Below are 18,108 nucleotides of genomic sequence, written 5' to 3'. Positions count from 1 at the left end.
AAAAACACAAACAATGAATCTTTCATGTTTGATTTTTCTTTTTCCTATCAATTAAGGGAGGGAAAAAAAGGCCGTTTTAACATAGCTTTTAAATTTGAATTCTGCAATGTAGAATATAACAAACCCTATGCACACTGTAAATGTAACAAAGCAGTGGCTCTTCTTCTTATACGGCCTCTGTCTCAGTGTGGAAGTATCAAAGAGCTTAGGACTGGCTTACGGTGAGGCTAAACTGGAATGGCAGGGAAGGTGAAGGATATGAATGGAGGTTAGGAGGTCGGGGGGGGTGATCGGGGGCTGAGGCTGAGAGAGCAAGAGGGGGATAAAAAGGAGAGAGAGAGAGAGAGAGAGAGAGAGAGAGAGAGAGAGAGAGAGGGAGGGAAAAGAGATATATAGAGCGAAAAGGAGAATCATGTATTCACAGTGGCCACAGCAGCCTCAAGATGTCACTCTAGTTCATTTGTATTTACTTTAACATGACTCTCAAAACCCTGAAGGAAATCACGACTGTTTTCCAAGCAGCAGCTGGTTGACAGCAGGATCTGATACAGACTTTTAGTGCACAAAGAATGTAATTTACAAACTCAATTTCAGTGACCAGGTCAGCATGAACATCTCAGAAAAAATGATACCATCTGTGGGTTTCAATTTCACTGAGGATTCTTTAATATACAAGATAACACAAGGACATTTGGTTAGCCTGGTGTGTACATCACTCATACCTCAGTTTTTGGTACTGCCATATAACAGGCAACTCTGACCACCAAGTCATTCTACTGGGACTCTAAGCAACAAAATGCAGTAATGAAGAGCATCTGTGCACCAAGATAAATTGATGGAGTCTGGAAAAAAGATTCACCAATTTTTGAGAAATCTGCTCCAACTTAATCCTTACTTTTCTTATTTCTTCATGACATCTTTGGTCTTCAGTTTGGTTTCTTAATGCATTATTACTGTCATTATACACTATAAAGTATCATCCTGATAATGGCCCAACCCATTAGATGTGGGGGCATTGGGAATGAAAATGAGCAGAGTTGGGCATATGCATGTTTTATCCTGTGTATGTATTACATTTCTTTTCCTTTTTTTTGCCTTTTCGTGCAAGTTTTAACAATTTCTCTTCCACATACAAGTAGAGGCAGTAAAACAAAAGTGGCATGATGTTCAACGTCATTTCATTGAACCTGGGTGACCTGTGAGGTTCACTCTGTACCCTGCTATACACACTCTTTCTACTGACTGGGAGGGAAAAAGACAGAGCTCACAAATGGTTCAAGGTTGAATTTCACTCAGAAAACCTTGTTTACATGTGGAAATCTGTGTTGCTGAAGACGTCAAATGGAAGAGGGAATTTGGTCCCTGGCACCTCCTATTGATCACCTCTGTACAAGTCGTTAAAGCCAACAAGCTCTGACTGGTCTGTAACATATAATCTGCCATGTTTCTCAGCCAGTTAATGACTGTGATCGCCTCATCTGACACAGTGAACATCTCACAAGACAAAAATATTGTGAGGTGGGTTCAAGGTTCATGGTAGTATGATCACAACATCAAAAGAAATTTCAGATAAATGGGAGAATTTGATCTTATAGTCACAGACAAATGTCGATCACAATATATTCAAGACTCATAATTGTTGTTTTTTTTAAAACTGATTTTCATAGAAAAGTTTTTTGAAAGGAGGCAGAACAGTTTGAACCAGCTGTCAAGTTAAGTTTATGTTTCCAAAAGTTTATGTTTCCTGCTGCCAAAAGGCACTAATCACCACAGTTTACAGTAAACAACATCTTGCGACATTGACAGCTCATGAAAAACTTCCAGTAAAAGACAGCGAGGGAAAAACATTTGAAAACAGGCAAACGAGCTGCTGATTATGCAGGAAAATACTTCTATGTAGGTAAAATGGTTACACTAAAAATTAGTTGAAAGATGCTTTTGAGGTCAGTTTTTCAACTGTTTTGTTGTTGTTGTTTTTTTTAATAATGACAATAAATAAAGATAAAGTCCTAGTTTTTTTTTTGATACATAAAAACTAAAAATAATGAGCCCGTCCTTTTTATTATCAGTTACTTTAATGTAAAAAGCTGTTTATACTCTGAGAGACAGAAGCCTTCTTCAACCAGCCAACTCTTGTCACACAGTCAGAGGTAAATACTTCCTCCAGGACTTTGAGTCTGAGTCATGAGACAAGTCAACACTATGAACTGCAGCAGCTGCTGGAGGCCGTTCAGGCACCAATCACATGAGGAAGCAGTAAAGTAAGGATGGGAGTGAGTCGGAGCGACACGCACCTCTGCTGAGTCCGTCAGGCCCTCGGAGGATCCGGCACTCCTCGATCTGTCCGAATGCGGAGAACATGACCCGGATGTCGTTCTCGTTGCACTTCTTCGACACCATGCCGATAAACAACTTCCTGTCTTCCACCGCTGCAGGGCCAAGAAGAGGAAAAAACAAACAGTGTGAATGATTGAGTTAACTTAACAGCACCTCTCCAGTCTAGATATGTTACTGTATATTTGAGTATGTATTCATTGTGCTTTTTTTATCCAATATTTTTTTCTCAATTGCATATTTATTAACTTATTTCTTTTCTAAAAAGATCAGTTTGACATTTTGAGAAATCTGAGCTTTTTTGGCAATAGTTAAAGTCATCTAGTGAACCACAAGTGTTTACCCTTGGTGTTTCTGTATGGAATAAACTATTTTGTTAGCTTTAAACCTAGCTAGGCTAGCTGTTTCCTCCAGTTTCCAGTCTTTGTCCTAAGCTAAGCTAACTGGTAGTAACCTCATATTTACCAAATAAGCATGTTTCCTAAAATATTTAACTATTCATTTAGCTGTATAAATGTTTAATATATTGCAGGGACATAGTCAGAGCATAAACTTCCTATTTCACTGGATTCCAGTTTTCTAAAAGATATAACAATGATAATAAACTGCTAAATAGGGAAATATCAAAAAGATTGGTAAGACCAAAAAGAAAGAAAATGACAAAATAAAACAACAGAAAAATCCAGAAAAATGGAACGAGACAGAACAAAACAAAACAATCAAAAGAAAAGTCAAAGAAAGAAGGAAGGAAAGAAGAAAGACAGTGGGAGAGAGATGAAGACAGACAGAGTTCATGTATTTCATCATGCCATCTGCGAGGCTCTGATCAATGTCTCATTATCACTTCAACACTGACTGCTTGCTGAGACTCTCCAGCTTGTCCTCTCTCACCCTCTGCCTCCCTCCACCTCTCCTCCTCTTCCTACCCCTCCATCCTCACTCTTCCTCCCCCCATGGGTCCCTCACTTTCTCCTTCGCTGACACAATCCCTCCTTCTCAGGTGCAATCTTGAGGAACGGGAGCCGGCTGCAGGTAATGGTGAGAAACCTGGGCCGTGTTTCATTGTGTGTGTGTGTGTGTGTGTGTGTGTGTGTGTGTGTGTGTGTGTGTGAGCGAGGTTAAGTGTGAATTAAGCTGAGAGCGAAATCCTCATTGCTTGCAGAAACAATATGCGCGCATGTGTGTGTTTATGTGTTTCCACCACATTCGATGTAATGCTAATCCAATTCATTTTTAATGAGGAAACTGTCAGCTCTTACCGCAAGGCGAAAGAGATAAGCGGTCTGTTGCACTCTGGGAAATCAATAGCGCACTTGTTTATTTTGCTGTTTGAATTGTTTGTGTGTTTAAAAAACAAACCGTCGGGATACGCTGCCAAGATAAGTGTTGTTTCAAAAAGCTTTAACTCCTTTGTACACAGCGTGTGTGTGTGTGCGCATCACTCCAGAGGAAGATTACCACAAGTCTAACAGCAATGTAATTAATTTACTCTGTGTCGATAGAAAAGAAAGAGAGGAGATATCGTTACAATTGACTGTTTCTGTTTTTTCGGACGAGGCGTGCAGGCAGGCGGGCGGGTGATAAGACTCATAAAGCTGGCTCTCGGATGATCTGGAGTCAGCTTTGCATTCTGGGATGAATTGGAGCAGAATTGGCGTCATGCTGAGTTTCAACACATTAACAGAAAAAAAAAAATCCCCAAAAAAAAAGAATCACAAAGGTTTAGTGAAAAGAAAAAAACATTTACCAATAATGTTATCTCTCAGTTACACTGTACATCTCCTCGTCTTTCTCTTCCTCCATCTCCTCCACTGACTAAACTAATAAACCTCTGAGCAGCCATTTGTCACTGTTACAGCGACTCTAACACTGGGTTTATTAAAGGTCATTACCATTAAGTGGATGGATATGTTACGTATGGTCTGCTCTATATTTCACCATTCTGGCTGTGAGGAGTGGCTGCTTTATTAAGTTCTGCCATCGTTACCCTGACGGTTATGTCTTATAAAGTCGTATTTCGCCATATTTCAGTGGAGCGGATGATGGCTTTTATAGGGATTTCTCCTCTGCCTTGCTGGATACTGTCATTTTATTGTATTCCCTGGCAGTGGACAGTGATATAGCAGGTAGCTTATGATTCTGCTCCATCGCCTGTGTGCTAGTCTCAAGGACTGCTGTGTGATGTAAAGTTATAGCAAAGCCTGTGCCTTTAATACACACACACACACACACACACACAGGGTTCCTGCAGATGTCAAAAAAACACCTATAAAAGTTTTTTGTGAAACCCTTTTTTAAAGCAACCTGCAACTGAATTTAAATGGCCAGTTCATCCAATCATGGTTTTATAGTATCCATTTTCATATTCTGCTCAATTACTCAGCTTTAAGGGTCAGTTCACTCAAATTGCAAAAACACACATTTTCTCACTTATTCATGCAAATAATTTCTGTTTCATTTGGTGAAAAAAAAAAAAATTCAGATATTGGCTGCTGAGATTTCTTGAGCTCCGCCTCACTGAATAATTCACAGACATTGCTGACAACATCTTTCATTGGGAAATAGTTTGCACCACAGGTAAAAGAAAACTGTCCACTTTGAGGTCTCTCAATTATCCAGTGTAACTGCACATTTGTTCCTGGAAAGACAGATAGTTTTTAGATGTGATTTTGTTTTTAAATTTTCTGAGCTACAAAAATGAAATCACACTAATCTTCATTATATTTGAGCAGGAGCATGAAGGCTCAGCAGCAAAAGATGTCAACATGTCAACTCAAGGATGAATTACCAACAGAGCCTGAACTGGAGTCTTACTGCAGAGTGAGAGGATAAAAAATTCTTCTGAAAAACTGAAGGAGCAGATGAAACATTCACTTTGAGGTTGTCACGAAGAAGAAGCCATCATCATCATCAGACAGCTCAGTGAGAAAGTATTTACCCTGTCAGATTTTCTGGATGGTGTTTAGGTTTACTTTAGTTTAGTTTAGGGTTTGGTATTGACAACATGAAATATGGGCCTCAAATCTACTGGAAGAGATTAAAAAAGATGGTTTGCCTTTTAAAGAATAATCCTTGCATTTTTGAACCTGCAAACAGCTGCTGCAATGTAATTCAATGGGCAACTGTCTATGTCAAAGTACATCCACTAAAGTGCTTGGTTTTGTCACTGACAGGCTCAGATTGTTATTATAAGAACATTATGGATAGGATTCATACAGAGATAGACCTCTTTATTAAAGAGTAAGATCTATTTTGATTAACCAGAAGCATTAATATGTATCACTACCAGACTCCATTGACAAAAACATTTTACTAAGCAAAACACAGGAGCTGCTGGAATACCACTGCCATTTTATAATGCCAGGATGCCTCAGCAGCAGATAAAAATGAAACTATCTTCAGATGAGAACATGTTTTCACAATTTAGGTGAACTGACCCTTAAATCTGAGTAACTGAGCAGAAACTTAACAGATACCAGATCACCTCCTGTTTCAGGGCACCATGTTTATAATGCTTGCTTGCCTCTCCAACAAAACTACTACATAAATGACATTGTCTTTTAGTTTCCAAATCTACCTCGACTAAATATCACTGAACGTAATGAACCTGACAAATTACACTGAATGTTATTGCTGCGTCAAAATGAAACCAATTAAAATCAGATTGGAATAATAGAGCGACAAAATTCAGACCTTGTAAAACTGTCTTTAAAGACACAATGAAATAGAAAAAATACAGTTTTCAACATCTTACTTTGTGTCCCTGCTGTAACTATTCTTCTATCTCTTAGTAAATATAAAACTAAACGGTGCTCGTGGGTCATACATTAGGTAGCCACGAGGTCAAGAGTGGTAGGTGTGTATGTGTTGGTGTCAGGTGAAGAAAGTTATTAATTTCTCCTTCTTTTGATTTAACGACGCAGGTGAGCGAGGTGTTGGTGGATGGGTGGGATACAGCTTAAATTCCCTGTGGTTCTCCATTGACTCCATGAATAAAAGGTCAAAAGCCCTGAAATCAAAAGCCCTGCTCTGCTCATGCGTCACTTTACAGGAGGCTAAACATGCTTGAGTAACATCTGAGTAATGTTTGCTGAAAAGTTTAGTACCTAGCTCTTTGGAGATCATTTAGCCTTCTTTAACAATGAAACTACATGTATTTGTGAGCTATTTTAAAGATTTACATCTTCAGTGGGGAACCAATGGGCTTGGGGCTTGAGCCTCAGCCAGGGTAGAAAGGACATAAAGTATTTACAGTTGGACTAACTCGCTGTTGTCTTTTCATGGGATTTGTTGACAATATGAGAAACACAGAATACCAACAGCTCGATCCTTTAAAGCAACCCCAATACACACACACACACACACACACACACACACACACACACACACACACATATATATATATATATATCCAACAGCTTCCTCATTAGAATGAGAAGGAATGGAGGAAGAGGCTCAATATAGGAAATCAATTCAGAACTGGATCTGCAATATGTAGTTTGGAAATGCGGTGATCTGAGGACAGAGTGTGTGACGGTGCGGCATGTGTGTGAGACAGATGCATTAAGGCAAATGTGTGTGTGTGTGTGTGTGTGCAGTGAGAGGAGAGCACATACAGCATGTTTGCATGAGCGAACAGCCACAGGGGAGAGAGTCTGGTTCACCATGAGGCCAAAACGATTCAACTTTCACTGACCTCCTTCCAAAGCACCTTAATAATTCATCACACATATAAAAATATATTTATATATATCAGCATTTCTCCCCCATTGCTCTCTTTCTCTATGTCTCTCTATGTCTCTTGCTCAATCCCCCCCCCCCGTCCCTCATCCCGTCTGCCAGTCAGGCGGCGAGCAAACACATGGGTGAGATAGCTATTACCAAGCAAATTCAAAAAGGCTATTGATGCATGTGTGTGTGATATTGATGCGTCTGTCTCTGTGTGTATGTGTGTGAGCGTGTGTGTATGTGGGGGCACTCACCGTTAGATTTCTCACTGTCTGCAGGTTTCATCTGAATAGGGTGGTGCATCTGTAGAGACAAAAAAGGAGGACAAAATACGTTAAATACTGCTTATACACACACATAAATACAATCAGAGGGATGCTGCATTTCTTCTTGCCATTTCAGGTGTCTCATATCCAAATTAAATCCAGATATGATCCAATACACAATTGTTTACACATGATGTAAATCTGTCTTCATTTACCAGATAAGTTTGGTTTTCCCACACCAGACACAAATCTGGATATTTCCTAAAACACTTCCAAAAACACTGATAGAGGAAGATAAATAACAACAGGAGGAACAGGAAAAACGGACAGTTTTGCATCTCATATGGCCATTCACACACACACTCACTTTCTCTGTGCCACACACACTGTTCAACAATTGTATTGATTAAGGTTAAAACAAATGCCACACACATCACATGACATCTGTATGACCACAGGAATAAAACAGCTGGAGCTGCTTCTTTGGATGTATAGATAGACAATATAATTTAATTTAATTTTCTTATTAGTTATTCTTCCACAAGGTCCTTTATTAAGCTACTTAGTGAGGTTTCACTTTGTTTTTCATCTGGGCTCCACCTGACTTAACTTAAGACAGCTCAGTCTGATCCCACACGTGAACATTAGCAGTTCTATACTGCATGCTGGAACACATGAACACCACTGGGAATCAAACATTGGGTCTCTGCTGGGGGTGCATGGAAACACATGGAATCACCCCTTTGACAATCTGCATCTGAAAAATGACACCTGATCACACACCTGCTACAAACTAGCTCTCTTTATCTTGACTCTGCATGTAATAAATTTGATAAAATACACATTAGGAAGCCCGCTTGCCAACAAACACGGTTCATCCCGGGTCAGCGGAAGTGACTCTGCTCTGTGAGCTTTACTTATTTTCCCTCTGCAGAAGAGGCTTGCTCGAGAGAACAGGAAGAAGTGACCTTTCAACTTGCTGGGTGGATTATTTCACTTAATAAAGTGCTATTTCCATCTGGCTGAGATTCAATCACAACGTGGCCTGGCTGATCTGAAGGCATTCTCTTACAATGTGTTCTGCATGCATTCATTAACGGTGTTTTTCCTTACCCAGAAATAAGATATGGAGATACGGATTGCATGTTTATACCAGGTAAATGGGGTCTAATGCCTGTGTTTATGCTTGTCCTCTTAGATACTGGATATCTCTCTGATGTGCCCAAGCAGTAGTTTAATGGAGCTGAATGATGGATGTTGTTTTTAAGGCGGTCGGTCCTCTTTTATGGAAAACAAGAAAACACTTCACAGACGAGAAGGCTTTGTCACCTCTCTCTCCCCCTCTCTCCCCCTCCTTCAGTCTCCTCTCCTCTGTCCCCTTTTTTATTCCCTCCATCTCTCTTTCCTTTATGGGAGATTATGTGGCTGTTTGATCTGCAGAGAGACGAATGACAGTGATTCTCCAAATCTAGCCCGGTATCAATCACACTCAGAGTCAAATACCAGCCGTGAGTGAGAGAGTTTGTGTGTATGTGTGTGTGTCTGTGCGTGTGCACATAAGTATGTGTGTCTGTGTGTGTGTGTGTCCGTACGAGTGTGTACGTGCCCTGTCTTACCCATAACGCCCCTGGGCTCAGTCACGCTGTGACAGAAGGCTTTGATCTTCCAATTCTATCACACACCTTTATCCCAACTCTCTCCCTCTTGCTCTCTTCCTTATCATCCTCACTCCTAGCTTTTTTCTTCTTCTTCTTCTTCCCCCAGACACACACTCACACACATCTAGTCTGGCCGTTGATTAGTTCCCAAATATGCCTGATGGGGGCAGTCAACGGTGGAGGAGGAGGAAACAAAAGAACAGAAAAGACAGAAAGGAAGAATGAAGCAAAGCACCCCATGCACACCTCCACCTGCCACATACACTACAGACTGCAGATTGAAAAGTCAACCAGGACTGACTCATCACATCACTGAGGCTGTGCAACCAGCCAATCACGGCACAGCTTGAAAGAAAACTGTTCAGTTTGTGGTAGATTGCATTTCAGTCACATACAGTATAAAGGAATGAAAGCAAGAAGGAAGTAACTAATATTAGTAAGAAAGTGAAAAAGGAAGACAGAAGAAGAAAAACAAGAAAATATAAAAGTGGAGCTTAGAGATGTTTGAACGCTTTGACATCAGCTGCTAATGTCTTCATGTGGGAAAATCAGAAAGCGAAACTACAGCAAGAAAGAAATAAGAGTAAGGTAAACAGAAGAAAAGAATATGCAGGAAGAAAAATGACAGAGAGAAAAGCTTCAAGAGAACAAAAAAGAAAAAAGAGAGACAAAATGAAATTAAAATTCACTGATGGCAGGATGTTTTCATTTGCAATTCCAAAAGAAAGAAAGAGAGAGAGAACTATGATGAGAAAGGAAATGAGAAAGAAATACCAAAGTAAAAATGAGATTTAAATGAAATTAAGTGATGGTTGTATACTTTTAACTTGTGGTTTGCAGTACACAGAAGCTGCAAACGTCTGAAAGAAAGAAAGAAAAACAAAAGAAAAAATAAGGATATAACAACAAGGAAGCGAGAAAGACAAAGAGATGAAGAAAAAAGGGAACAAATAACAGACAGTGACAGAGACACGGTGAGAGAAAGACCATCAACAGAGGAAAATGAGAAAAGATAAAATGAGAAACACAAAGGATCAGAAGGAAGAATGACGGTAAGAGAAAGAGAGAGAGAAGCAGGTAAGAGGGTTATAGACACCGGACAGACAGGAAACCCTTCAGGCTGCAGTCTCAGTACAGTATCACTAACACAAGGACAGATGCAGGGACATGGAGGAGGTGTGTGTGTGTGTGTGTGCGTAGTGTGGGTCAAAGCCACATCAAAAGGAGGAAAGTCATGTCAAAGCAAACCTGGAAGTCACATCAAGTCAGTTCTTGTTAATCTATTTCAAAGTCTGTCCTCTAAAGGCAAAAAAACAAAAACAAAAGCCATGACAGCATCCGCTGTGCTGCCGTCATTCACTCTTGAAAAACACTGCCACAAGCTGCCACACACACACACACACACACACACACACACACACACACACACACAGACAACTACAAAACTACACACCCACACATGTATACAAACATAAACAGCACACTCACACTCTCACAGGTACAAAAACTCTGTCTGGCTTTCAGGCGTCTCCTCCTCAGGTCTGTCTACCCAGAATGCCTGGCGGGCGGTGGCGATGTCGACATGTTTGATCTGAGCGAGCCCCCGTCGAGACCCACAAAGCAAGACTCTCCTCCGCTATCCCACAATTCCACAGTGCTGTTTCTTCTCGCCTGGCAGGCCCACAGCCGCAGACTGCCATTCATTATGCGCTCAGCGGGAGCCCGGCAAAACGACTAAGTCCTCGCCGCGCTCGGCCTCATAAAAAGCACAAAGAACCAAAAACTTCACCACGTAAAGCCATGTGTGCAGCCGGCTTGATGCTGCGCTGGCATTTAGCTGTACAAATGTATCTGTCTAGTCAGTAGGTTGTTTAATCTACTTCCTGTTTACCTGCTGCATCCTACATGAAAGTTCATTCTCACTCCTGTGCCAAAAATCTCCTTATTTAGTTTCTTCTTCTCCGCTCCTCTAAGAACTGAGTCTGTTTTCTTGAGTAAATCTGTAATTGAAGTGGTCCTCATAAACCACTCTAAGCTGCTGCATAATAATTAATCACCACGTGATTTACAAAAATATGAAGAAAAAAAAGAGCTGAATACTTTACACAGCAGCTGTACGTGTAATGACAGGAAGTTGCGAATGCGATTTCCTGATGTTTGATTATTGCGTCGTAAAAGTTTGTCTGTGCTTTAAGGGGCTTATTGTCTGCATGTAATGCATCCGCAGTGCACTTGAAGTAAAGTGTCACCATTTGTTTTTAATCATTTTTAGAGCACTTGAATTGCCTTATTACAAACTGCATAGTTCAGTTCTGATTGACTGAGTCACACTGGGCGCTGCTGTAAAATACATGATAAATGCACACCTTTGAAAATCGATTAACATTTAATTTACATATTAATGTGCAAACTGAAAGTCACCACTCACACTGCTAATAATGAGTTGCCGAGCCGCCATGTTGTTACTGTTTAAGAACTACATTGCTGCGAATAACAAGTCCTCTTGGCTGCTCTACAATCACTGCACAACAGTCTGCTCTATTTATTAGCCTGCTAAAAAAATGTTTAATTTATCTGGATGTATAGTTCTTGTTTGCTTAAATAAAGTGTTGATAAGAGACAGAATCACGCAGTTATTGTGCTCTAACACCAAAACAGTCAGCTAAAGGAGGGTAAAACATTTCTTTGTAGGAATAGAAATAGAGTAATTTCGCTTTCATTTCTCTGTGAGCATGACGAGGCAAAGTTGTGGCTGCACAAGATTAGCTTATTCAATCACCAGAGGATATTTAGGGATGAGTGAAACCATACGGTTGACATTACACCAGAGGGATCAGAGAGCAGCAGGCAGCCAGGATGGATTTTACGACCTTCCAGTTATGGGACAGTCTCTTTAATCACCCCACCCCCCAATGCCCCCCATCCCTGGCTGAGGCGAGGTGTCTATCTGTCGGACTAGCTGATGAAATGTCACCCACCGACCCCCCTCTTCTCTTCCTTTCAGCTTTTTTATCTTTATATCCTCATCATGTACAGAGACTCCCGGCAACCTGGCCGGCATTCAGGCTGACCCCCACCCTCCCCTTCTCCCACTGGCTGGTAGTTAAATAGTCCCTCCCGGTACATCGAGTGCAGGAAACCCTACACTTCCTAATGTTAACTGCTGCTCCTGGGTTAACGTTATCCCCTGTTGCCTCCTCTCACCCGCTGACGTCTTCCAGGAATGTCCCTGGTGCTTAAAAGGTCAGAGGTTGCCTTGTCCTGGAGCCAGAGGACTAACTTGAGGCTCACGCTGGGAATAGGATGAGTGTGTGTCGTGGAAGGAGTGTGTAGCTGTGTATGTGCGTGCGGCCTTTGCCAGCAGTTGGCACCTTCAAAGCAACAGCCAAGTTCATATGACCAGAGTGTGTGTGCCAAAAACTGGGGAGTGTACATACTGTATGGTTCCAAACACCATGCGCTCTCTCACTCTCTGTCTGTCTGTGTGTGTGTCTGTGTCTCTCTCTCTCTCTCTTTCTCTCTCTCACACACACACACACACACACCAACGGAGGCCACACACTCTCTCTCCTCCCTCCTCTCTGAAGGTGTGACGGTGAGCTGCTGGGTCAAAGTCAGACAGATGGCCCTCACAGTCGGGATTCAATATCTGTGACCGAGACCGTACGACCGACCACACAGACACACACACATACAAAAACACAGACGCTCACACAGACAAGTGTGTAGCATGCACACACACACACACCCCACAAAGGCGTAACAGCACACATATGACCTCCAGACGGTGGTCATCACCAGTAACAGAAAAGATGCTTCACCTACATTTTTAGAAAACACTCATTGATACTTTGGTTTCAGTGAAGAAAACATCATCAAAAATACAATCAGGACACAGAACAATGTAAGGAAATGTTCTAACGATATGATATGAGAGATACAATAAAAGTGATTACATGTAAGTAATATTGGAATACAAAACATGTGTAAGCAAACATCTATAAACAGTGTCCTCGGAGTGCTCATTTCCAAAAGAGCAAACACTTGAATATCTCATTGATCAATTCTGTGCATCTGGAACTCTTATTTCTCAGAGGCTGTTTGGACTTAGAAATGGAAAAACATTTCAGAAACATCTAGAACACATCATCTTCTATGTGTACTGGGTGTACTTGTGCATTTCTTTACTGGACAATTTCCAGCTCTGTCATGACAGACAATCCTGTTTTCCTGAATCTTAACTCAATCAGAATAAGAAAAAAAAATGCTACGTTTCTTTCTATCTAAATTCAACAGCAGAGGAAGTCAATTCAACTTATCAAAGCTTCACAAAGACATTCAGATGTGGACATCGAACCAAATCTGTTAGGTGCGTCATGACTTTACAGTGTGTTCCCCTCATCTTTAGAGGGATGTTAATTTTCTTATGGGTCATGGATCAACAGGCAAGATACACTAGTTTGATCCAACTTCCATTGTGTGTTGTGCATTGTGTGTTATCTTGTGGAATATCTCAGCTGCTGTTCATCCTGATGAGGGTTTCAAAGTAAAACCGGAGGCTTGTAACAGCTGGATGTATCATTTTGAATGTGACAAAGATACAAATAGAAACTTCAGGTGCTCACAACAGTAAAATACAGACTCGGCACACACACTCGACACTTTACAAACACACCCTCTGCCTCCTCACATCACTCTGACAAACACCTTGATACAGATAAAATGTGACTTCGGCTCTCACTCTCCTTTCAGCAAACAAACGACTATAAATCAAATTGTCCTTTACAATATCCCTCGTCTTAGCGGCGCTTAGCGCACAGTTAGCCTACATTATCCCCACTTCATTTAGCTCGGTAAACAATTAACCCGGCGCGCGTGTGTGAGCAGAATGATTGAGGGATTTGGCATTAGCTATGCTGCGTCGCGTCTCCACACTAACTACTCTAAGTGTTTAACATAGTTAGTCTGCATTTACAGCCACCCTCCTACCCCTTCTCTCTCTCCCCCCCCCCCCTCTGTTCCTCCCCCCTCCCCCACGATGAATCAATATGCTTAAACGCTGCCACCAACTCTGAGAGAAAAGAGGGGTTAGGGAAGTTAATTTGAAACAAGCGATTAATATTTCTTTCGTTAAATAAGCGCGTGCGCACACGCACACACGCGCACACACACTCTGAGGGTCGGTGCATCGATGAGGTTTGTCTTCCTTCAGTCCTGTTTGCGATAGCGTTTGGGTTTCACTACAGCAATTACAGCCTTTAATTGAATTGATTTCGATAATGAGCCTCTGTAATGACACCGCTGTGGGAATGGTTGTGTGTGTGTGTGTGTGTGTGTGTGTGGTGTTTGCAATGAAGGAGCTGCTGTTGTTTTTTTCTGGACTTAGATGATCTGTGAGGAGCCGAGCAGGATTTACAGATGAGGACGCACACGCACACACACACACACATATTTAATAGCTGTCTACTGATCAGCTGCCTGCTTTCTGCCTCTTTATAAACCACTTGTCCAAGGTCTAACCTTTCAGCTTGTTGCATAATATCCTCCAGGCTATAACACATGAATGTTTGATGACACACGACTTAGTACATGAGAAATTTAATATCCTACACTGCCATATTTCCGCTGTTTCAGACTTAGCACCACCTACAACTGCTTTCCAGGTCCTTGGGCGGTTATGGTGGTCATGTTTCATGGCATCTCGTCTGCGGTGCAGCAAGCTGCCGAAAACTTTAAAAGGGGCTTAAGAGTAAATCAGTTGGTCTATCAGTCGGTGGGAGTTACCTCATCTCTTTTTCCTGCCAGTCGGCTCGTCTGCTTCTTAAGTGCTGCGTGGAGAGCTATTGTGATAGAGCAGTGATATGTGTAATGGGCTTGCACCTGAACAAACAACACCTATCGACTGACAGGCTGTGGACATGAGGCATCCCTCCCCTCACTGAACTACTAACAAGTACTTTTGCTGAAAACACACACTTGAGGGCCTGCACTCTGGTATCAGTTAGCTGATAAATGAGGCTGATGCAGGCTGGTTATTTTTTTTACTGAAATGATGGATTTACTTTGAGTACATTCAGTGGTTATTACTGACATGACCAATGCTGTTTGCATCAGATTCCACTCAGTCTCAGGTATCAGCTGAGAGCACCAGTATCAGGTGGTATAAATGTGGTCTGAGAGGCTTCTCTGCCCAAGCAAGAACTGACAGACTGTTTTAGTGGGAAACTTGTATATCTTTAGAAATGAATGACATCAGTCTGGTGCAACTTAACACAGTTCACAGCTGGGAGGACATTTTGGGATTTAGGGCACTACTTGGCAGTACAACAAAAAACGAAAGTCGGCCATCATTCTTATCATTCTTTGGACATAAAAATGAAAAGTTGGTTATAACCCTTTATTAAATGGGAAAACTGTTAACCTATACAGTACATCCATAGCTAATGTGATACATCCAAGTGGAACAAAAAGTGTTATGGATGTTTAAAGCAGACTGATTGGAAAATCATTTTGTTGTTTGGTAAACATGGGGGCCTATTAACAACAGGTTTGCCCACTTGGATTCCTCTTCATTTGGACACAGGAGCAGGAAGCTTTTCTTAAGTCCAAACTTAGCCTAATTCTAAGTAGGCTAATAATCTTTACTAACTAGAGTTTTACACATCACTGAATAAAAATGGACTGCAACACATGAACTACTTCTTACGTTGAGATTAGCTGTTACTAAATACTGAACCAACTGACAAAACTAGCATTAGCTTGCTAACATATGCCCGTTTAGACTGAAGAGTTAATGAGGTAATATGGACGCTAACCACTCAAAGTGTTAAGAGAATGAAGGGTTTTTAAGTTGCAGGTAATGGCTTGGTAAATTAAACATTTATCAAAGCTTCATATGACAGTATTAGTCAGTAGTCAGAAGTAAGACATTAATAAGAACACTTTTTTTTTGTTGTGATATAAAACCATAGTTACGAGGTTTTGCTAAATGCTAACTTCTGAGTGTACCAATTTCAACACTATATAATGCGATCAGACACAGATTACCTGATGAGGTCTACTTTTAAACATGTCAGTCATCAGGCAAATAAAAGTGTACTTTATAATGAGTTACAACAAACACTCAGGCCTGCAGTGTGAAACTAGCCACAGTCTTAGAGTCCATCATCTCTCAAATGGGCACACAAGTTCCCTTCAAAGGCTGGAACAGCCAGAGTCTTAAGACCACAGGGGCTTTTGCATGAAAGAATACGATTTCTCACATCACTGAAAATGATAATACACATTATCACTTACAGTCTGTGCTTCTATCTGCGGCTCTGTCCACCAACTTGAAATAATAAATGACCGATTAAATGACTTGTGTCTTTGGATTATAAATTGCTGCTTTTAAACCTTAACCTTGCTGGAGATCACACTTACTTTGATGAGGGCCTTTGATGTGCCTTTGGTTGCACGAACACACACAACCTTGCGCCTGTATTCTGGCAGTGGAGCGTCACTAATTATCTTGCCAGCAGAAAGGTAAGGGAGGTGGGGACCTGGTGTGTGTGCGTGTGTGTGTGTGTGTGGTCTCAGTGCGACGGTAGCTTTTAATGAGCCCCACGCTTCTTATCAAGCTTGGCGCTCGACAAACACTCTGATCCGCCCACATGGAGGACGGGACTCTACTGATCGCGTCTGAAGCCCCCCCCTGCAACCACCCCACCTGCCTCCCCAACGCCCTCCACACACCCCACCCAGCCCCCCGATCACCCTCCTTCTTTCCTTCCCTCCGCCTCACTGTCAGAAAGAAATATCCTTGAGAGAAACTGTGAATCAAAGAGCTTTTCATCCTTTTTCTCAAAGAGAGAGCGAGAGATGGAGAGGCAGAAAGATGGAGGGAGAGATTCATCAGGACAAAAGAGGAAGGGAAAGAGAGAGAGGGAGGGGAGAGAGATGGAGAGAGGGCAAGAGGCAGAGAGAGTGAGAGAAGAAAGAAAACGAGGATAAAGGGCTGAACTTCTCCGAGCTGGAGGGCACTCCAGAGGACACGTCCTAGATTAGCTCTCACCCCCTCCCTTCATCCTTCCATCTTTCCATCCCCTTCACCCAGCTTCAGACGGGGGGGGGGGGGGGGTGGACAGCGGCCCCGGGGCCCTTTTGGCGGGCGTTGGGGGAGGGAGGAGGGGGGAAGAGGGGGAGACACCGGGCATTTAGACATCTGTCAGCCACTAATGAAAGAGTTCAATTTAGTGGAAAATCTCAAACAACCTTGTCTGACAGGCGGGCTGACAGGCTTTAACTCGCCCCGTGTTGTTGCTGGTGTGTGTGTGTGTGTGTGGTGTCTCAGCGTGTGTGTTGTGTTTAGCGTGGAGGGTGGAGTGGATCAGGAAGGGGAAATTAAAAAAGGAAAAAAAAAGTAATGCAATAAACTCAGACTGTGTCGGGGCATATGCTTGTGTGCACATAAAAATATGTGTATAAGTGTGTGTGTGTGTGTATGTGTTAAAGAGTCATGTAGGGGCGTGGATCAGTCCATGCAGCAGGGGTTGGGTCTTATGGCTTTAAATCGCTCCGGGGGTACAGGGCATGTTTTTCAACGATAGATGGGTTACGGTGGGGGTTTGTGTGTGTGTGTGTGTTAGTGTGTGTGTAGCGTATTTAGACCTCACTGGTGCTATTAAAGCTGGAGAGATGAACACACGGCTCTCAAGGCAACTCGTGCACACGAACACACACACACAAACACACTTTGTCTCCACCCCCTCCAGAGCTTCATTAGTGGGTCATTAGAAACAACTTCAGTGAAAGCTGTTGTTCTTCTCTTACCCATCTTCACTGAAAAGACTGCATGTGTCTGTCATGCAGATGACTCATTATTTTTGTTTTTTACTATGGAAAAATCTGGCAAATTATTTATTTTCTTTTTACTCTCTATAGATGAATCCACCTGCTGATTCATCCTCTGTGCCACGGCTATTACTGAGGTGGCACAGTCAAACTGAACGCTCTCAGAACATGTTTGGACTAATTAACCGAATTGTCTGAAAGAACTATATGAGTTATCTACTTATATAGTTATCTACTAAGATATCCTATATGAGTGTGGATGTCCAATCAGGCTAGTCTGAACGAAAAAA

General features: G+C 41.9%; 1 protein-coding gene across 27 annotated transcripts in view; it reads right to left on the bottom strand.

Annotated features, from left to right (window-relative positions):
• celf2 (cugbp, Elav-like family member 2) overlaps window positions 1-18,108 on the bottom strand; it is a 190,934-nt gene that overhangs the window by 41,517 nt on the left and 131,309 nt on the right. For all 27 annotated transcript variants that reach the window (XM_018694928.2, XM_018694925.2, XM_018694927.2 and 24 more), the window contains 2 exons: window positions 7,317-7,365; window positions 2,295-2,429 (listed from right to left, as the gene is read on the bottom strand). In XM_018694928.2, the coding sequence (XP_018550444.1) occupies window positions 2,295-2,429; window positions 7,317-7,365 (184 nt within the window). The remainder of the gene's footprint in view (window positions 1-2,294; window positions 2,430-7,316; window positions 7,366-18,108) is intronic.

Source organism: Lates calcarifer, linkage group LG18 (genome assembly GCF_001640805.2).
Source record: "Lates calcarifer isolate ASB-BC8 linkage group LG18, TLL_Latcal_v3, whole genome shotgun sequence".
Taxonomy (NCBI): domain Eukaryota; kingdom Metazoa; phylum Chordata; class Actinopteri; family Centropomidae; genus Lates; species Lates calcarifer.
The sequence above is the reverse complement of the archived record's forward strand: the minus strand, read 5'-3'. Positions and strand labels throughout refer to the sequence as shown.